The sequence below is a fragment of the Phoca vitulina genome, unplaced genomic scaffold, assembly GCF_004348235.1.
Source record: "Phoca vitulina isolate PV1807 unplaced genomic scaffold, GSC_HSeal_1.0 scaffold8, whole genome shotgun sequence".
NCBI classification, from domain to species: Eukaryota; Metazoa; Chordata; class Mammalia; order Carnivora; family Phocidae; genus Phoca; species Phoca vitulina.
This window is the reverse complement of record NW_022589711.1, coordinates 42,998,334-43,021,784: the sequence shown is the minus strand read 5'-3', so window position 1 is coordinate 43,021,784 and position 23,451 is coordinate 42,998,334. Positions and strand designations below refer to the sequence as shown.

The window sequence follows — 23,451 nt, the reverse complement described above, 5'->3', positions numbered from 1 at the left end:
AGATATACAAACTATCAACAGATGCATAAAAAGGTGCTCACCATCACTAGTCATTAGGGAAATGCCAATTAAGAGCAATTCATAAGATACCACTTCAAATCCAATAAAGATGGTTATAATAAAAAAGATAGATAACAAATGTTGGCAAGGATATCCATATGGAGGATATGGAAGATATGGAGAAATTGACCTAATATATTGCTTGTGGAAATGTAAAACCATTTAGCCTCTTCAGAGCACAATATAGAATTTCCTCAAAATGTGAAATACTGTTACCACATAATGCAGCAATTTTTCTTCTGAGTGTACCCAAGTAATTAAAATATGACCACACAAAAATCTGTATACAAAAGTTTACAGCATTATGTATAACAACCAGAAAGTAGAAACAATCTAAATGTCTATCAATTGATTAAATAAAATAAAAAGCAACTGGGTAAATAAGAACTGTTATAAACATACAATGGAATATTATTTGTGCTAAGCTAACTAAGCCAGTCACAAAAGACCACATATTACATGATTCCATTATATGATATGTCCAGAATAGAAAAATCTATAGAGATAGAAATTAGGTTGGTGCTAGCCTGGGACGAGGAGGACTGAGGGAAAATAAGGAGTGACTGCTAATAGTTATAGGGTTTCTTTTTGGGGTGATATAAATGTTTTAAGAGTTATCATGGTGATTATTGCACAATTCTAAGAACATAGTAAAAACCATTGAATTTTACACTTTAAACAGTTGAATTATACAGTAAATTATATCTCAAAAAAACTTTTTAAAAAGTTGAACAAAGGGGCGCCTGGGTGGCTCAGTTGTTAAGCGTCTGCCTTCGGCTCAGGTCATGATCCCAGGGTCCTGGGATTGAGCCCCGCATTGGGCTCCCAGCTTCGTGGGAGGCCTGCTTCTCCCTCTCCCACTCCCCCTGCTTGTGTTCCCTCTCTCGCTGTGTCTCTCCCTGTCACATAAATAAATAAAATCTTAAAAAAAAAAAAAAGTTGAACAAAAACAGCAAAAAGAAATACCAAATTATGATAAATGACTAGCTTTGGGTAGAGACAGATTGAAGCTGGGCTGAGAAAAGAAATTAGCTCTCAAATTTATCTGTAGTATTTTAGTTATTTTCTTAAAAAGGAGTATTACAAAAAATAAATATTAAAAGAAATTAGATTAGAAAGAAAGAACTAAAACTATTTGTAGTTGACAAGATCTTGCACATACACAATCCTAAAATATATACTAAAAATTATTAGGACTAATAAAGGAGTTCAGCAAGCCTGCAGTTTACAAAATTAATGTACAAAAATCAACTATGTTTCTGTACACTTCTGTATACTAATTTTGTTATCAAACATCAAAATTTGTCATACCATCCTTAGATTTTCTATATATCTTTTAAAGATTTTATTTATTTGAGAGATTGAGAGAGAGAGAGAGCACAAGCCGAAGGAGAGGGAGAAGCAGGCTCTCTGCTGAGCAGGGAGCCCAACACGGGGCTTAATCCCAGGACCCAAGGATCATGACCTGAGCCGAAGGCAGATGCACCACCCAGGTGCCCCAAATTTTCTATATTTTTTAAGTTATAAAACACATTAACTCAGGAATGAGGAGATAGCATATGCAGACTACTGTCAACACATTTAACTTTGATATAAATACTGAAAAATATAAAACTATGATAAAGGAAATTTAAAAATCACACAAATTAACAGAGAAATATAACATTTTAATGTATTGAGAAAGACTCAAAATCATTAAGATATCAATTCTTCCCAACCTAATCTATAGACTCAAAGCAACTCCAACCAAAATCTCAACAGATGTTTGGTAGAAAATGGCAGTATGATTCTAAAATTCTAATGTAAAGTCAAAGAATGTAGAAAAGCCAAAAAATTTTGAAAAATAATAAATTTCCTGATTTCAGTACTTATTTTAAAGCTAAAATAATCAAAATAATATGTTAGTATAAAATAAACAGTGAGTCCATAAATATATCCACACAGTTAGGTAAAACTATTTTGACCAAAGCATAAAGGCATTCAGTGGAGAAAGGACAGTCTTTTCAATGAAAAATACTGGACCAGTGAAATATTTATATGTCATCAAATCAAATGTGATCCATAATTTACACCATAGACAAAAATTAAATGCACATGGACCAGACTTAAATGTAAAAAAAACCAAACTCAACTATTAGAAGAAAACATAGGAGAAAAATCTACCTGATCTCAGGTTACACAAAGAGTTCTTAGACATGACACTAAAAGATCATTAAAAAGAATTGATAAGTCGGACTTCATCAAAATTTTAAAATTTTACTCTGCAAAAGATAGCATTAAAAGAGTGAAAAGACAAGCTACAGAGTGTGCAAAAATATTTGCAAAATACATATTCAACAAGAGTTATATCCAGAATATATGAAGAAACTCAAACTCAGCAATAAGAAAACAAACAATACAATTTTAAAATGGGCAAAAGACAGACTTCAACAAAAAGGACATAAGGACGGCATGAATAGGCGGTTGTTAGGAAAGTGGAAATTAAAACCACATTGCAATACTACTATACCTATTAGAATAGTTAAATTTTTAAAATATTGAAAATACCAAGTGCTGGCAAAGCTGTGGAGCAACTGTAATTCATACTGCTGGTAGAAATTCAAAATGATACATCTCTGGAAAATGATTTCAGTTTCACATAAATTTAAACATACCACATGACCCAGAAATCCCACTCATCAGACTTACCATGCAAATGGAAAGTTATATTTCCACAAAATCTATACATTAATGTTCAAAATGACTGAAATGTTAATCCATATGTAGAAGGAGGTTAAATGAAATAAAATAAATCAATGGGAAAAAAAAGATTTATTTATGGTACCTAAAAGCTGGAAACAATCCAAGTATCATTCAACAGGTGGATGGATTAACAAAATGTAATATATCCATACAACAGAGGACTACTCCTCCACCATAAAAAGGAATTACCTTTTGATGCACATATAACTATGATGAATCTAAAAGACATTATACGGAGTGAAAAAAGCCAGATCAGAGTCACATACTATATGATTCTCTTAGGTAGAAGCTAGACATGAGCAGTGGAAGGAACACTGGGAGCAGAGTCCCAAATCTTTGAAGGAATGAAGACCTTAGAACTGACAGACCAAGAGCCACAGGTGCAGAATATGTGCTCTCCTCTTCCACCTCTGCCCCAGGGTAAACCCTAGACTCATTATAATGCATTTGCATTGCAGATACAGCACCCACCTACCCCCCATGGAGAAAGGCTGCCATGACATTCCAGTACAAACTTTGCAGGATCAAAACTCCCCCTCCCAACCTGTGGAAGGAGTCTCCCAAACAATTAGAAACAGCCTCCTTTAGAGACCATCCCCTGCAGGTCACAGCTCCTCCCAGCCCAGAGCAATGCAACAAATATCCCATTCCAAAACAAACTGGGGCAGGTTCCACTTGCCACAGCACTTTACACCAATTAAATCATGAATCTATTTTTAACTATTTTTTATTGAAGTATAATTACATGCAGTGTTATATTAGATATCAAGATATACTACAGAGCTGTAGTAATTAAATCCATATGGTACCAGCACAAATACAGAAACATAAATTAATGTGACAGAATAGAGAGCCCAGAAATAAACCCACGCTTATATAGTCATATTAACTTACACCACAGGCGGCAAGAATATACACTGAGGAAAAACAGTCTCTTCAACAAATAGTGATGGGAGAACTGGACAGCTACATGCAAAAGAATGAAACTAAACTACTGTCTTACACCATACACAAAAATAAACTTAAATGGATTAAAGACCTAAATGTGAGACCTGAAACCATAAAACTCCTAAAAGAAAACATAGAGAGTTATTTCTTTCACATCACCTGTAGAAACATTTTTCTAGATACGTCTTCTGAGGCAAGGGAAACAAACACAAAAATAAACATAGGTACTACACCAAAATAAAAAGTTTTTGCACAGTGAAAGAAGCCATCAACAAAACAAAAAGGTAACCTATGGAATGGGAGAGGATATTTGCAAATGATATGCCTAATAAGGAGTTAATATCCTAAATATATAAAGAACTTAGACAATTTAACATCAAAATACCCCAAATAATCTTATTTCAAAATGTGAATTTCTTTTTAATATAAAAATAAATTCTGGGGAAAGAGGAAAGATGGCAGAGGAGTAGGGGACCCTATTTCAACTGGTCCCCGGAATTGAGCTGGATATCTACCAGACCACTCTGAGCACCCACAAAACCAGCCTGAGATGTAAGAAGATCTGGATCTCTACAAACAGTATCGCAGGCGGTTGGTTTTGAGGAAGAAGCGGGGAGCCCTGATTCCACGAGCAGATATCAGAGGACAAACGGCAGCGGGAGGGAGCCTGTCCGTGGGGATCCTACACCGCCGGTGAGCAACAGCCTCGCGTGCTGGGGACAGGGCACAGACTCGCAGACCGGTAGAGGCGGAGAAAGGACTTTAGGGCAGCCCCCGGGGTGGAAACCCAGAGCGGCGGGGTCACGCATGTGAACTGGGAGCAGCTGGCAGTTTTAGAAGCACAAAGGGCAGAGACGTACCCCGACCTGGAGGCAGGACTGGGGGCACTGCGGAGGGGAGCACAACCCAGGACGCTGCAGTTTATAGCAGCACAGACAGAAACGGAGACGGTGTGGCCTGGAGAGCTCACTGAAGAACAGACTGTGGTCTCTCTGCTCTGAGGCAGAGGGTTGCAAATGGTCTCGTCTGCTCTGACTCGCGGAAGAGACTCGGAAAGCCACCAGGGAAAGCCGCCAGGGAAAGCCGCCAGAGAACAAAAGCCCCAAAAACTGATTCCCACTGAGCCCATCCCCTGCCACAGGGGGGCAGGGCCACTCTGCCCAAACAGGGTTGCCTGAGTAACAGCACGGCAGGCCCCTCCCCCAGAAGACAGGCTGGGAAAACAAGAGGCCAGCAACCCTAAGGTCCCAAGAAAACAGGTGCATCTTGCTTGGGTTCTGGTCAATAATTTGGACTCTATACATTCCCTCAAACACCCATCAACAGAATGACTAGGAGGAGGAGCCCTCAAAATATAAAAGACTCAGAGATCATGACTTATGCTGCAGATTTACAAATGGATGCAGATATAACCAAGATGTCGGAGATGGAATTCAGGCTAGCAATTGTGAAGACAATGGCTAGAATAGAGAAATCAATTAATGGCAACATAGAGTCTCTAAGGGCAGAAATGAAAGCTGAATTGGCAGAACTTAAAAATGCTACCAATGAGATCCAATCCAATCTAGATAATCTAACAGCTAGGGTAACTGAGACAGAAGAATGAATAAGCGACCTGGAAGACAATATAATAGATAAAAAGGGAAAAGAGGAGGCCAGGGAAAAACAACTCAGAATCCATGAAAATAGAATCAGAGAAATAAGTGACACCATGAAGCATTCCAATGTCAGAATAATTGGAATCCCAGAGGGAGTAGAGAGAGAGAGAGGACTAGAAGATGTATTTGAGCAAATCGTAGCTGAGAACTTCCCTAATCTGGGGAATGAAACAAACATTCACGTCCTAGAGGCAGAGAGGACCCCTCCCAAGGTCAAGGAAAACAGGCCAACACCCTGGCATGTAATAGTAAAACTTGCAAATCTTAGAACCAAGGAAACCATCTTAGGAGCAGTTAGGGGGAAGAGATTCCTTATGTACAAAGGGAGGAACATCAGAATAAAGTCAGACCTATCCACAGAAACCTGGCAAGCCAGAAAGGCCTGGCAAGACATATTCAGGGTACTAAATGAGAAGAACATGCAGCCAAGAATACTTTATCCGGCAATGCTTTCATTTAGAATGGATGGAGAGATGCAGAGCTTCCACGACCGGCAGAAACTGAAAGAATATGTGACCACTAAGCCGGCCCTGCAAGAAATATTAAGGGGGGTTCTATAAAAGGAGAAAGACCCCAAGAGTGATATACAACAGAAATTTACAGGGACAATCTATAAAAACAACGTCTTCACAAGCAACATGATGACAATTAATTCATATCTTTCAATAATCACTCTCAACGTGAATGGCCTAAATGCTCCCATAAAACGGCACAGGGTTGCAGATTGGATAAAAAGACAGGTCCCATCCATATGCTGCCTACAAGAGACTCATTTTGAACCTAAAGATACATCCAGACTGAAAGTGAAGGGATGGAGATCCATCTTCCATGCCAGCGGACCTCAAAAGAAAGCTGGGGTAGCAATTCTTATATCAAACAAATTAGATTTTAAACTAAAGTCTGTAATTAGAGACACAGAAGGACACTATATCATTCTTAAAGGGTCTATCCAACAAGAAGACCTAACAATTGTAAATATCTATGTCCCCAACATGGGAGCAGCCATCTACATAAGCCAACTGTTAACCAAAATAAAGAGTCATATTGATAACAATATGTTAATTGTAGGAGACCTCAATACTCCACTCTCAGCAATGGACAGATCATCTAAGCAGAAAATCAACAAGGAAACAAGAGCTTTGAATGATACACTGGACCAGATGGACCTCATAGATATTTACAGAACATTCCACCCTAAAACAACAGAATACACATTCTTCTCGAGCACATATGGAACTTTGTCCAGAATAGACCACATACTGGGTCACAAATCAGGTCTCAACTGATACCAAAAGATTGAGATTATTCCCTGCATATTCTCAGACCACAATGCTTTAAAACTGGAACTCAATCACAAGAAAAAATTTGGCAGAAATTCAAACACTTGGAAGCTAAAGACCACTCTGCTCAAGAATATTTGGGTCAACCAGGAAATCAAAGAACTTAAACAATTCATGGAAATCAATGAGAACAAAAACACATCGGTCCAAAACCTATGGGATACTGCAAAGGCGGTCCTAAGGGGGAAATACATAGCCATCCAAGCCTCACTCAAAAAAACAGAAAAATCCCAAATTCACCAACTAACTCTACACCTTAAAGAACTAGAGAAAAGGCAACAAATGATGCCTAAGCCACGCATTAGAAGAGAAATAATTAAAATTAGAGCAGAAATCAATGAATTAGAAACCAGAAACACAGTAGATCAGATCAACGAAACTAGAAGTTGGTTCTTTGAAAGAATTAATAAGATCGATAAACTACTGGCCAGACTTATCCAAAAGAAAAGAGAAAGGACCCAATTTAATAAAATTATGAATGAAAGGGGAGAGATCACGACTAACACCAAGGAAATAGAAACAATTATTAGAAATTATTATCAACAACTATATGTCAATAAACTGAGCAATCTGGATGAAATGGAGGCCTTCCTGGAAACCTATAAGCTGCCAAGACTGAAACAGGAAGAAATCGACAACCTGAATAGGCCAATAACCAGTAACGAGATTGAAGCAGTGATCCAAAACCTCCCAAAAAACAAGAGTCCAGGGCCTGATGGATTCCCTGGAGAATTCTACCAAACATTCAAAGAAGAAATAATACCTATTCTCCTGAAGCTGTTTCAAAAAATAGAAACAGAAGAAAAACTTCCAAACTCATTCTATGAGGCCAGCATTACCTTAATCCCCAAACCAGGCAAAGACCCCATCAAAAAGAATTTCAGACCAATATCCCTGATGAATATGGATTCCAAAATCCTCAACAAAATCCTAGCTAATAGGATCCAACAATACATTAAAAGGATCATCCACCATGACCAAGTGGGATTTAACCCCAGGATGCAAGGGTGGTTCAACATTCACAAATCAATCAGTGTGATAGAACACATTAATAAAAGGAGGGAGAAGAACCATATGGTCCTCTCAATTGATGCAGAAAAAGCATTTGACAAAATACAACATCCTTTCCTGATTAAAACTCTTCAGAGTAAAGGGATAGAGGGAACATTCCTCAAGTTCATAAAATCTATCTATGAAAAACCCACAGTGAATATCACCCTCAATGGGGAAAAGCTGAAAGCCTTTCCCTTAAGATCAGGAACCCGTCAAGGATGCCCACTCTCACCACTATTGTTCAACATAATACTAGAAGTCCTAGCAACAGCAATCAGACAACAAAAAGAAATAAAAGGTATTCAAATGGGCAAAGAAGAAGTCAAACTCTCTCTTTGCACAGATGACATGATACTTTATGTGTAAAACCCAAAAGACTCCACCCCCAAATTACTAGAACTCATACAGCAATTCAGTAATGTGGCAGGATACAAAATCAATGCACAGAAATCAGTTGCTTTCTTACACACTAACAATGCAACTGTAGAAAGAGAAATTAGAGAAAAGATTCCATTTACAATAGCACCAAAAACCATAAGATACCTCGGAATAAACCTTAACCAAAGAGGTAAAGGATCTATGCTCTAGGAACTACAGAACACTCATGAAAGAAATTGAAGAAGACACAAAAAGATGGAAAAATATTCCATGCTCATGGATCAGAAGAATAAACATTGTTAAAATGTCTATACTACCCAGAGCAATCTATACCCAATGCCATCCCGGTCAAAATTCCAATGACATTCTTCAAAGTATTGGAACAAACAGTCCTAAAATTTGTATGGAATCAGAAAAGACCCTGAATCGCCAAGGAAATGTTGAAAAAGAAAAACAAAGCTGGGGGCATCACGTTGCCCGATTTCAAGCTATATTACAAAGCTGTGATCACCAAGACAGCATGGTGCTGGCACAAAAACAGACATATAGACCAATGGAACAGAATAGAGAACCCAGATATGGACCCTCAACTCTGTGGTCAAATAATCTTTGACAAAGCAGGAAAAAAACATGCAATGGAAAAAAGACAGTCTCTTCAATAAATGGTGCTGGGAAAATTGGACAGCCACATGCAGACGAATGAAACTTGATCATTATCTAACACCATTCACAAAGATAAACTCAAAGTGGATGAAAGACCTCAATGTGAGACAGGAATCCATCAAAATCCTAGAGGAGAACATAGGCAGTAACCTCTTTGACATCTCCCACAGCAACTTCTTTCAAGATACATCTCCAAAAGCTAGTGAAACAAAAGCAAAAATGAACTTTTGGGATTTCATCAAGATAAAAAGCTTCTGCACAGCAAAGGAAACAGTCAACAAAACAAAGAGGCAACCCACAGAATGGGAGAAGATATTTGCAAATGACACTACAGATAAAGGGCTGGTATCCAAGATCTATAAAGAATTTCTCAAACTCAACACCCAAAAAACAAATAATCAAGTCAAAAAGTGGGCAGAAGATATAAAAAGACACTTCTCTGAAGAAGACATACAAATGGCTAACAGACACATGAAAAAATGTTCATCATCATTAGCCATCAGGGAAATTCAAATCAAAACCACATTGAGATACCACCTTACACCAGTTAGAATGGCAAAAATGGACAGGGAGAGAAAGAACAAATGTTGGAGAGGTTGTGGAGAAAGGGGAACCCTCTTATGCTGTTGGTGGGAATGCAAGTTGGTACAGCCACTTTGGAAAACAGTGTGGAGGTTCCTCAAAAATTTAAAAATAGAGCTACCCTATGACCCAGCAATTGCACTACTGGGTATTTACCCCAAAGACACAGATGTAGTGAAAAGAAGGGCCATATGCACCCCAATGTTCATAGCAGCAATGTCAGCAATAGCCAAACTGTGGAAAGAGCCGAGATGCCCTTCAACAGATGAATGGATAAAGAAGATGTGGTCCATATATACAATGGAATATTACTCAGCCATCAGAAAAGATGAATACCCAACTTTTACATCAACATGGATGGGACTGGAGGAGACTATGCTAAGTGAAATAAGTCAAGCAGAGAAAGTCAATCATCATATGGTTTCACTTATTTGTGGAACATAAGGAATAGCATGGAGGACATTAGGAGAAGGAAGGGAAAAATGAAGGGGGTGGAAATTGGAGGGAGAGATGAACCATGAGAGACTATGGACTCTGAGAAACAAACAGGGTTTTAGAGGGGAGCGGGGAGGGGGGATTGGTTAGCCTGGTGATGGGTATTAAGAAGGGCACGTACTGCATGGAGCACTGGGTCTTATACGAAAACAATGGATCGTGGATCACCACATCAAAAACCAATGATGTATTGTATGGTGACTAACGTAAGATAATAAAATTAAAAAAAATAAAAATAAAAATAAAAAAACAATAAAACCTTTGTGGGTAAAAAATAATAATAAAAAATGAAAATAAATTTTAAAATTTTAAGTTTAAAGGACAGAAATTGTCAAATAGAAAAAAAAAAAACACCCAATTCTATGCTGCATTACAAACACATTTGAAGTATGAAGACACAAATAGGTTAAATAAAAGAGATGGAAAAAGATATACCATGTTAAGACTAATCAAAAGAAAGCTTCAGTGGCTACATCCATATCAGACAAAGTAAAATTCAGATTAGAGAATATTACCAGGGACAAAGAAGGTCAATTCATAATGTTAAGAGTCAACTCATCAAGAGGACTTAACACTCCTAAATGTTCATACAGCTAATAATAAAGCTTCACAATACATGAAATGAAACAAAACTGATAGAACTGCAAGGATAAACAGATCAGTTTACAATTATGTTGTAAACTTTCACTAATAGAAGAAATAGATCATAATAAAGAGAAAATCAGTACAAATACAGATCTTAAACACATTATCAATCAATTTTCCCTAAATGATATTTACACATCAGTCCAACCAATGACAGTAGTATACATATTCATTTCAAATACACTTTTAACATTTATCAGGACAGACCACAGACAGGGCTATAAAACAAGCTTGAATTAATTTAAAAGGATTCATGTTATACAGAGTATATTCTCTGACCACAATGGAATTAACTTAGAAATCAATAACAGACCTCTAGAAAAACATCTAATATTTGGAAACTACATAACACATAAATAATCCATAAGTCAAGAAAAGAAATCAAACAGAAGTTAGAAAATATTTTAAACATAATGAAAGGAAAACACAACATATTAAAATTTGGGGGTGGAGAATTCCAAATCTGTGAAGAAGTAGCTCCATTCCTCCCAGTTTCTGCCTCTTACAACAACAACAACAAATCCCTGGATATAACATTACAAACAAACATAGGAAGAATCTGAAAGGTAGAAAGGAGGAATGACAAAGCAACTCAGGACTTGAGGAATGACACAGCAGTGATTTCCTTGGGTTTCCTTATCGTGTCTTATGTATCCTGGACAATGCACTGTAGAAGTCTCCAACCCAGAACCATCAACTGGTACAAACAAAAAAACAGAAACAAAAACTCCAAGAAAAGGCTGTTTTCCCAGTCAGAGGACTGAGAAGATAGGATGGCCTAAAAACAAATTTTGGCATCACTGACCCTAATCTAGCAAACAACAAAGAAAAAACTCTCCTCTTCCTGACTCAACACAGTTTAACAGGGTTGACTGGGGAACTGATCTTCCACCTTATCCCGCCCCCATCCTGCAGAGAGCACACTCCAATTCCCTCAGCAGGTGGTGTTTAAGGGCACAGACAGGGAGTTAATCACCCATCCCCTGCCTGGCAGAAGCAGGTAGCACTCTGTTCCACTGTCAGGTGGTATTAGTGCACTAAGGAAAATGCTAATCTGCCATCTCCAGACTAGTGGAGGCAGGTGGGAGTAATCCAATCTGATGGGACAGTATTAGTCTGAATGAGCACCTGATCTTACATTCCCTTCCTAGTATTAAAAAAAAAGGGTGTTCTAATTTTCCTGCCAAGGTAGCATCAGTGGAGTTCAGGGACAACAAGATTTAATGAGATGGTACAAGGTAGGGATTCATACACACATTAGGCCTCAATATACTCTCCTAGCTCTCCATGTCAGCAGGGTGGTCATTGGGAAGTTGAATACTCACATCCACCTGACAGCAATAAGATTGAATAAGGTGGGCAAATCAGGGCTAGTCAGCACCCATATTGTGTCAGAGCATCCTGCTAGGAGCTGAACCTCTACTCACATCAATGAGTTGGAACAAGGTGGTGCAAGGAAGAGTGGTTGATGCCATGCTTCCTATCTCTCCTGATGTCACTGGGGCCCTGTAGGAAGATGAACTTCCATTCCCACACATCGAAAAATGAGGTGGGTGAGTCAGTACCCATTTTTGCTGGGGTGGGTGTATTGACAGGGCCCACCACAAAACTTGAATATACACACTCAACTGGCCCTCAAGCTACAACTCAATAGGGGGACTTAACTGGTAAAAAATAAAATGATTAATAGCATCCAAGTTTCATAATATAATATCCAAAATATCCAGGATACAACTGAAAATCACTCACCATACTAAGAACCAAGATAATGGCATTTGAATGAGAAAAGATAATCAATACATGCCAATATCAAAATGTATTAGATGTTGTAATTCTCTGAAAAAGGTTTTCAATAGCCATCACAAAAATCCTTCAATAAGCAATTATGAATCTTCTTAAAACAAATGAGAAATAAAGATGAGCAAATAGAAATTATAAAAAGGAAATGAACTGAAAAATATAATAACCAAGATAAAAATGGATAAGCTCAGTAGCAGAGTGGAGATGACAAGGATAAAATCAGTAAACTTGGGAAGAGATCAATAAAATTTACCTGATCTGAACAACAGAGGGAAAAGAGACTGAAGTGGGGAAACACAATAAACAGTGTCAGGGGTCTGTGGGACAAGAACAAAAGATATAACATTCCTATAATTGGAGTCCCAGAGGGAGAGTAAAAAGACAGTGGGATTGAAAAACTATTATAAAAAATAATGGCTGAAAACTTCTAAATTTGATGAAATACATAAACCTACAGATTAAGAAAGTGGAGCAAACACCAAATAAAATAAACCCAGAAAAATCCATGTCGAGAAATATCATAATTAAACTTCTGAAAACTAAGGGGAAAAGCTCTGGAAAGCAGCCAAAGTATTATAAATGAACATGAATTTGAATGACAGTAATTTCTCATCCGAAACCACAGAGGCCAGAAGAAAATGGTACAACATTTTTCAAATAATAAAAGAAAGTAACTGTCAACTGTGTATATACAGCAAAAATAATATCCTTGAAGAATGAAGAATAAACACATTCTCAGATAAAGAAAAACTAAGACAATTTGTTTCTAACAAATCTACCCTTTAAAAAAAGTCTAAAGAAAGTGCTCTAACCAGAAGGAAATGAAAGTTCTCAAATCAACAACACATATTTTCACCTTAAAAACCCTGGAAAAGGTCTTGGAGCTTCAGAAAGGAAATAACAGGAATGGGTAAAAATTTGGGTAAATATAATAGATTATCCTACTTCTTATGAGTTTCTTAAGTCACATTTGATGCCTGAATCAAAAATGATAGCACCATCTGATGTGGTGCTGCTCAAGGCATATACAGGAAATACATAAGATAATTGTACTTTAAAAGTAGACAGGGTACAGGGATCTAAATGGAAGGAAGGTTTCGGTTTTCCTCAAAGTGAAAAAAATGTTGATACCAGTAGACTGTGATAATTGATGTATGTTTATTGTAATACCTAGAGCAACCACTGAGAAAACTCTACAAAACAATATACTCAAAAACAATATAAATAAATCAAGATTAAATTATTAAAAATTTCAAAATAACCCACAGGAAAATAGGAAAAAAGAAATAGGAACAAGAAACAGAGGAAGCAAGCAGAAAACAAAGAAGTAAAATGGCAGAATTAAAAGCCCTAACATATAATTACCTTATAGTAAATTACCTTCATATACCAGTTAAACAAAGTAGTTTGACATAGTAGATTGAGAAGAAAATGATCCTACAAAATCGATATACAAAAATCAGTTGCATTTCTATATATAATTATGAATTATCAGAGTGAGAAATTAAGAAAACAATCCCATTTACAACTGCATCAAAAAGAATAAAGTACCTATGAATAAATTTAACCAAGAAAGTGAAAGACCTGGACACTAAAAACTATAAGATATTGATGAAAGAAATTGAAGAAGTTATAAATGAATGAAAAGATATTCCATGCTCATGGATTGAAAGAATTAATACTGTTAAACTATCCATTCTATCCAAATCAATATACAGATTCAATGCAATCTCTATAAAATTTCCAATGGCATCCTTTACAGAAATAGAAAAATCCTAAAATATGTATAAAACCACAAAAGACATCGAATAGCCAAAGTAATCTTGAGAAAAAAGAGAACAAAGCTAGAGGCATCATGCTTCCTGATTCCAAACTATATTACAAAGTTACAGTATTCAAAACATTATGGTATTGGCATAAAAATAGATACATAGAACAATGGAACACAACCAAGAGCCCAGAAATAAACCCATGCATACATGGTCAACTAATATTTGATAAGAGAGCCAAGACTATTCGATGAGGAAAAGACATTCTCTTCAATAAATGGTGCCAGGAAAACTGGACAGCCACATGCAAAAGAAAACTGGCCCACTATCTTACAGTACACATAAAAATTACCTCAAAATGGATTAAAGACTTGAAATATAAGACCTGAAACCATAAAACTCCTAGAAGAAAATAAAGGCAGTAAGCTCCTAGATATTGGTCTTGGCAATGATTTTTTTGGATATGATACCACAAGCAAAAATAAACAAGTAGGACTACATCAAACTAAAAATCTTCTGTACAACAAAGGAAACCATCAACAAAATAAATGGGAGAAAATATTTACAAATTACATATCTGGTAAGGGGTCAATATCCAAAATATATAAGGAACTCATACAACTCAATAGCAAAATAAAAAACAATTACATTAAAAAATGGGCAGAGGATCTGAATAGACATTTTTCAAAAAAAGACCCACAGATGGCTAACTAGAACATGAAAAGTTGCTAGGCATCACTAATTATCAGAGAAATGCAAATCGGAACCACAATGAGATATCCCCTCATACCTGTTAGAATGGCTATTACCAAAAAGACAAGAAATAACAAGTGTTAGGGTATGGAGAAAAGGGAACCCTTGTACACTGTTGGTGGGACTATAAATTAGTAGAGCCACTATGGAAAACAGTATGGAATTTCCTCAAAGAATTAAAACTAGAACTTCCATATGATTCAGCAATTCCACTTCTAGGTATTTATCCAAAGGAATTAAAGAAAGGACATCAACAGTTATCTCACAGACATTAAAAATACGCCAATAAACTGGACAATGTGGGCTTTCACAATCATTACTCATTTTGAAGAAACCAACTTTATTTGGTCATATTCCACTTACCTGAATATTTAAGGAAATGTAATTGGTATTAATGTTACAAATAATAAAACAAAAATTAAGGATACATTCTTATAGCACCTGTTCTTGTCCCAATAGCCAAGATTTTCTGAACTGGATCAAAGGCTAATGCTGTGGGCTGATAAGGAAAACCATGCCGAACTGTCTGAAAGAGAGCAGATAGTAAAAACAGTCATCAAGGAAATAAAAATTAATAAAATTAAAATCACAAGATACCATTGTCCAACTACCATAATAACTAAAATAATTATTTTTAATTAAAAAAATAACTACTGTGGCTCCTGGGTGGCTCAGTCATTAAGTGTCTGCCTTTGGCTGGGATCATGATCCCAGGGTCCTGGGATCGAGTCCTGCGTCAGGCTCCCTGCTCAGTGGGAAGCCTGATTTTCCCTCTCCCACTCCCCTTGCTTGTGTTCCCTCTCTCGCTGTGTCTCTCTCTGTCAAATAAATAAATAAAATCTTTAAAAAAAAAGTTTTAAAAAAATTAAATAAATAAATAACTACTACCAAATGTTGGTAGGAGTATTAAAATGACATAAACACTTTGGAAAATTGTCTTGCAATTTTCTATAAAACTATCTGTCCTATGACCTATAAATTTCACTCCTATGTATGTATCCCAGAAAATAGCATATGGCCACATAACAATTTGTGTAAGTATGCCCCTAATAGCTTTATATGTAACAACCTAAAAACAGTCCAACTGTCCAACAAGAGAATCAAAAGCAAAAATGTGCTATACCCATACAATAAATTACCACTCACCAGTTGAAAGATAAACACTAATGACAGATGCAACAACATGGATGATTCTCAAAAACGTTATTCTAAATAAAAGAAGCAATACACAAAACAGTGCATATAGTATAATTATATTAGAATTTGAAGAAGCAAAACTAACCTATGGTGAAAAAAAAATCAGAGCAGTGGTTGACTTGAGGAGAACTCACTGGAAGGGTTTATGAGTAAAGGTAATATTCTATATTTTGATAAAGTTTGGGTTATACAAGTGTATACACTGGTAAAATTGTATGATAAAATTTATCATTTCTCTGTGTGTAAATTGAATGTCAAAAAAAGATAAGAAATAGTATTATATACAATATTGAACTCTAGTTAAAGATATGCATATTGAGGTTTTAAGAGGTAAAGTCTACAGACACCTGCAACTTAATTCAAAATGCATCCATGTAAGTATTATGGTTCATAGATGGATAGACATATATTATGAAGTAAATATAGCACAATGATAATTGTCAAATCTAGGGGGTGAATATGTATGTGTATGTGTGTGTGTATACACATACATACATGAACACTCATAACTTTTTCAACTCCTCTGTGTGTTTGAAAGCTTTCATAGTCATACAATGGGGAAAAAAGAAAAGAAAAATATAAAGAGTTGATAATATCATAAAGGTGACAAGACTAACATAAGAATATGTAATAATATACAGGAATTAATTTCAACATGAAATATAACTTTTCAAAGAAATAGAGGACCCACATAGGTCAGAAATAGAGGACCCACCTAGAAGGAGCTTTGGAAGATAGCAGGGTAGGAGGACCCTGACCTCACACCATCCCATGTTTACAACTAGATATCATCCACATCCAAGTAGATAAACCCTCTAATCTGAAGAAAAGCAAAACAAACTCCACAACTAAAAACAGAGAACAAACTGCATCTGAAAGTTTAGGAAGGACAAAAAGGCAGGGGAAGCTGCCGGCAGAAGGGAGGGAACTAGCATGTGTAGAGGGCAGAGAAATGGACCCTAGGACCAGGGAGCATAAAAGGGGGAAGACTAATTCTCATGTTTGGCTTTGAAAATGAGAGGGGCTGAATTCCATGAGTTTGTATAATTAATGGGACTTGGAGCCTGGAGCTTTAAAAGTCAGCCGACTCAGCTCTGGGCTAGCCACGAGGGCAAGTGATAGCTGGGTCACTGCCATTAAAGAGACAGCAGCCTACATGGGCAGGAAGCATAAAAACAGAAATTTACACGACACCAGTGGCTAATGGGAGGGAGATTTATTCATACTGATTTTGGAGTGTGTTTGGGAACTTCTCTGAAAAAGAGGGAGCTGGTAGTCACCATTTTCCTCTCCTGTTCCCCAACATAAACAGAGGGCCATCTAGAGGAGTCAGGCTACACAGACATTTGCTACCTAAACTGCTAGCAGTATGCCATGCCCATGAGTTCTCCTGAGGACTCACCTACTCCCAGCCTGCTAGCTTTGACCCTGGGCTCAGGGCCAATTTTATTAAAGCTGTCCATGTGCTCTGCCCAGCCACTGGATGCACAGCCACTGCTTCACACTGCACCCAGCCACTGCATAGTGCCCAGCCATGTGCCCCCAGCCACCCCGGGGAATGCAGCCCCCAGCCTCCACAGCACTTCAGGGGATCTGGAATAGGACTAGTGGCCCAGCACAAATTTTGCTAACACTGCTGCCCCACTCCCAAATTCCCCCAAAGCCACGCCCCCTCAGAGTTGGCCTGCCTGGGTCCCACCAACACCACTGAGAGCAAACATAACCCATAATAGGCAAAGCGTCAGTCCAGACAACTGCACTGAAAGGAAAAGCAACTCAGACACAAAAGCAGGACATAAGCAACACACATAGGATACTCTCCTGAAGTGCCAGTTTCTGGTGAACAGGGAACACTGCACTCCAGGGCACTGTAGGACCTCTTCTTCATAAAGTCACTATATTCAAGAACAGAAAACATAGCTGACTTTCTTAACACAAAGAAACAAACACAGAGAGGAACAAAAAATGAGACAGAGAAATTTATCCCAAATGGAAGAACAGGACAAGGCCACAGCCAGAGGTCTAAGCAAAACAGATATAAGTAAAGTGCCTCATAGAGAATTTAAAGCAATGATCATAAGGATACTCTTGGACTTGAGAAAAGAGTGGAAGACATGAGTGAGACCCTTAACACAGAGATAAGGAATAACATAGCAGAGATAAAGGGCTCAATAAACAAAATGAAAAACATATTTAATGGAATGAATAGCAGGATAGAAGAAGCAGAGGAACAAATTAGAGACCTAGATGACAGAGTAATGGAAAGTAATCAAGTTGAACAAAAGGTAGAAAAAGGAATTATGCAAAATGAGAATACACTTACGGAATTCAATAACTCCATCAAAAGTAATAACATTCATATTATATGAGTCTCAGAGCAAAAAGAGAGAAAAAAGGGGGCAGAAAATTTATTTGAAGAAATAATAGCTGAAAACTTCCCTAAACTGGGGAAGGAAACAGACATCCAGATACAGGAATCACAGAGAACTCCCAACAAAATCAAAAAAGGAGGCCCACAGGGGTGCCTAAATGGCACAGTTAGTTAAGTGTCTAACTCTTGATTTCAGCTCAGGTCATAATCTCAGGGTTGTGAGATTGAGCCCCATGTCAGGCTCCACATTGGGCATGGAGCCTGCTTAGGATTTTCTCTCTCCCTCTGCCCCTCCCTGACATTGTCTCTCTCTCTCTCAAAAAAAAAAAAAAAAAATGGTGACCCACACTAAGACATATTGTAATTAATTTGGCAAAATATAGTGAAAAAATAAAAAAATTTTAAAAGCAGCAAAAGAAAGCAGTAATGTACAAGGGAAAACCCATATGGCTAGCAGGAGATTTTTAACCAGATACTTTGCAAACCAAAAGGGAGTAGCATGATATATTCAAAGTGCTGAATGGGAAAAATCTACAGCTAAAAATACTCTACTGCAAAGCTATCATTCAGAACAGGAGAGAATAAGAGTTTTCCAGACAAACAAAAACTAAAGGAATTCATGTCCACCAAACCAGCCCTGCAAGAAGTATGAAAGGGGACTCTGAGTGGAAAGGAAAGCCCAACAAAACTGACAGTATAATGGTAGGAAACGCAAAAGCCGTAAAAATGAATATTTCTATAAAAAATCAGTCAAGAAACTCACAAAATAAAAGGATACAAAATATAACATCATAAATGTAAAACATGGGGAGGCGAATAGTAAAGAATGGCTTCAAACTTAAATGACCATCAACTTAATGTAGACTGCTATATGCAGAAGAGGTTATACACAAACCTAATGGTAACTATGTATCAAAAACCACAAATAAATGTGCAAAAAAAAAAAAAAGAGGAAGTAATCCAAATATATCACTAAATAAAATCAGCAAAACATCAAAGAGAGAAAGACAAGGACCAAAGAAAATCCTTAGAAACAACCACAAAACAAATAATAAAATGATAATAAATACATAACTATCAATAATAACTCTGAATGTAAATGGACTAAATGCTCCAATCAAAAGTCACAGGGTGACAGAGTAGATAAAAAAACAAGACACATCTATATGCTGCCAATAAGAGACTCCTTGCAGACCTAAAGACACCTGCAAATTGAAAGTAAGGGGATGGAGAAACATCTATCATGCAAATGGATGTCAAAAGAAAACTGGAGTACCAATACTTATATTAGACAAAATAGACTTTAAAGCAAAGTCTGTGAAAAGAGACAAAAATGACACTATCATGACAAACCAACAAAAAGATCTAACAATTGTAAATATTTATGCACCCAAAATAGGACCACCCAAATACATAAGGCAGTTAATAACAACCATATAAAGGAACTCATTGATAATAATACAATAGTAGGGGACTTTAACATCCCACTTACAGATCATCTAACAGAAGATCAACAAGGAAACAATGGTTTTGAATGACACACTGGACCAGATGGACTTAACATATATATTCAGAACATTCCATCCTAAAACAGTAGAATACACAGTCTTCCCAAGTGCACATGGGACATTCTCCAGACTAGATCACATATTAGCCCACAAAACAAGCCTCAACAACTTCAAGAAGATTGAATTCATACCATGCATCCTTTCTGCCCACAACACTATGAAACTAGAAGTCAGCCACAAGAAAAATCTGGAAAGATCACAAATACATGGAAGTTAAATAACATGTTACTAGACAATGAATGTGTCAACCAAGAAATAAAAGAAGAAATTTAAAAAGTACATGGAAACAAATGAAAATACAACAATCCAAAAACTTTGGGATGCAGCAAAAGTGGCCATAGAGGGAAGTTTATAGCAATACTGCCTACCTAAACAAGAAAAATCTCAAACAACCTAACCTTATGCCTAAGAAGCTAGAAAAAGAACAATAAACAAAACCCAAAACCAGCAGAAGAAAGGAAATAATAAAGATTAGAGCAGAAATAAATGATAAAGAAATTTGAAAAAACAATAGAACAGATCAATATCAGGAGCTCATTCTTTGAATAAATCAATAAAATTATTAAACCCCTAGCCAGACTTATCAAGATAAAAAGAGGGACTCAAAATCACAAATGAGAGAGGAGAAATAATAATCAGTACCACAGAAATGCAAACAATTATAAGAGAATATTATGACAAACTATATGCCAACAGATTGGACAACCAAGAAAAAATGGATACATTCCTGGAAACATATAAACTACCAAAACTGAAACAGGAAGAAATAGAAAATTTGAACAGACCGATAACCAGTAAATAAATTGAATCAATAATCAAAAAACTCCAAACAAACAGAATTTCAGGGCCAGACGGCTTCACAGGCGAATTCTACCAAACATTTAAAGAAGAGTTAATACCTGTTCTTCTCAAATTATTCAAAAAAATAGAAGAGGAAGGAAAACTTCCAAATTCATTTTATGAGGCCAGCATTACTCTAATACCAAAGCAGATAAAGACTCCACTAAAAAAGAGAACTCCAGGCCAATATCACTGATGAACATGGATGCAAAAATTCTCAATAAAACACTAGTAAAATAAACCCAACAGTAATTTAAAAGAATTATTCATCATAATCAAGTGGGATTTATTCCTGGGTTGCAAGTGTGGTTCAATATTTGCAAACAACATCACACATCACATCAGTAAGGGAAAGGATAAGAACCATATGATCCTCTCAGTAGATAAGAAAAAGCATTTGACAAAGTACAACATCCATTCATGATAAAAACCCTCAACAAAGAAAGTTTGTTGGGAACATACCTCAACATAATAAAGGCCTTATATGAAAAATCCACAGCTAACATTCTCAATGGGGAAAAACTGACCTTTTCCCCTAAGGTCAGGAATAAGGCAAGGAAGCCCACTCTCACCACTTTATTTAACATAGTACTGGAAGTCCCAGCCACAGTAATTAGACAACAAAAAGGAATAAAAGGCATCCAAATTGGTAAGGAAGAAGTACAACTTTTCCTATTTGCAGATGACATGATACTCTATACAGAAAACCCAAGAGACTCTACCAAAAAATTGCTAGAACTGATAAACGAACTCAGTAAAATTGCAGGATACAAAATCAATGTGCAGAAATCTGTTGTATTTTAATACACCAATAATGAAGCCACAGAAAGAGAAATTAAGAAATCAGTCCCATTAACAATTGCACCAAAAATAATAGATACCTAGGAATAAACCTATCCAAAGAGGTAAAAGACATGTACCCTGAAAACTATAAAACACTGAGGAAAGAAATTTAAGATGACACAAAGAAATGGAAAGACATTCAATGCTCATGGATTAGAACAAATATTGTTAAAATGTCTATAGTACCCAGAGCAATTTACACATTTAATGGAAACCTTATCAAAATACCAACAGCATTTTTCACAGAACTAAAACAAACCATCCTGAAATTTGTATGGAACCATAAAAGACCCTGAATATCCAAAGCAATCTTGAAAAAGAAAAGCAAAGCTGTAGGCGTCACAATTCCAGACTCCAAGTTATATTACAAAGCCCTAGTAATCAAAACAATATGGTAGTGGCACAAAAATAGACACCTAGATCAATGGAACAGAATAGAGCACCCAGGGACAAACCTACAACTATATGGTCAATTAATCTTCAACATAGCAGGAAAGAACATCCAATGTGAAAAAGACAGTCTCTTCAACAAATGGTGTTGGGAAAACTGGACAGCAAAATGCAAAAGAAAGAAACTGGATACTTTCTTACACCATACACAAAAATAAATTCAAAATCGATTAAAGACCTAAATGTGAGACCTGAAACCATAAAAATCCCAGAAAACAGGCAGTAATTTCTTTGACATCAGCCATAGCAATTTCTTTCTAGATAGTTCTCCTGAGGCAAGGGAAACAAAAGCAAAAAAAACCTATTGGGACTACATCAAAATAAAAAGCTTCTGCATAGTGAAGTAAACAATCAACAAAACTAAAAGGCAACCTACAGAATAGAAGATATTTGCAAATGATATATCTGATAAAGGGTTAGTATCCAAAATATATAAAAACCTGATACAACTCAACACTCAAAAAATAAATAATCCAATTTAAAAATGGGCAGAAGACATGAACAGACATTTCTCCAAAGAAGACATACAGATGGCCAACAGACACATGAAAAGATGTTTACCATCACTTACATTAAGGAAATGCAAATGAGATATCACGTCACACCTGTCAGAATGGCTAAAATCAACACAAAAAACAGCAGGGGTTGGCAAGGATGTGGAGAAAAAGGTACCCTCTTGCACTGTTGGTGGGAAAGCAAGCTGGTTCAGCCACTGTGGAAAACAGTTTGAAGGTTCCTCAAAAAGTTAACAAAAGAACTCTCCTAAGATCTAGCAATTGCATTACTAGGTATTTACCAAAGAATATAAAAACACTAATTCAAGGGAATACATGCACCCCTATGTTTATAACAGCATCATTTACAATAGCCAAGATATGGAATCAGGACAAGTGTCCATCAATTGATGGCTAAATAAAGAAGTTGTGGTGTATATATATAATGAAATATTATTCGGCCATGAAAAAGAATATAATATTGTCATTTGCACCAACATGAATGAAGCTAGAGAGTATAATACTAAATGAAATGAGTCAGGCAGAGAAAGACAAATACCATATGATTTCACTCAGAGGTGGATATTAAGAAACAAAACAAAAGAGCAAAGGGAAATAAAAGAGAGACAAACAAGAAACAGATCTTAATTACAGAGAACAAACTATAGAGAATAGAGGTGAGTGGGGGGATGGTTTAAATAGGTGGTAGGTATTAAGGAGTGCCCTTGTTGTGATGAGCACTGGGTGATGTATAGAACTACTGAATCACTATATTTTACACCTGAAATGTTATATTAACACT

The 23,451-nt window shown here is 36.6% G+C and overlaps 1 protein-coding gene across 1 annotated transcript in view; it reads right to left on the bottom strand.

The window, feature by feature from the left end:
• The window catches only part of STXBP5L (syntaxin binding protein 5 like), a 432,652-nt gene that overhangs the window by 341,035 nt on the left and 68,166 nt on the right, over positions 1–23,451 (bottom strand). The window contains exon 3 of the mRNA XM_032406647.1: positions 15,315–15,412. Within this exon, the coding sequence (XP_032262538.1) occupies positions 15,315–15,412 (98 nt within the window). The remainder of the gene's footprint in view (positions 1–15,314; positions 15,413–23,451) is intronic.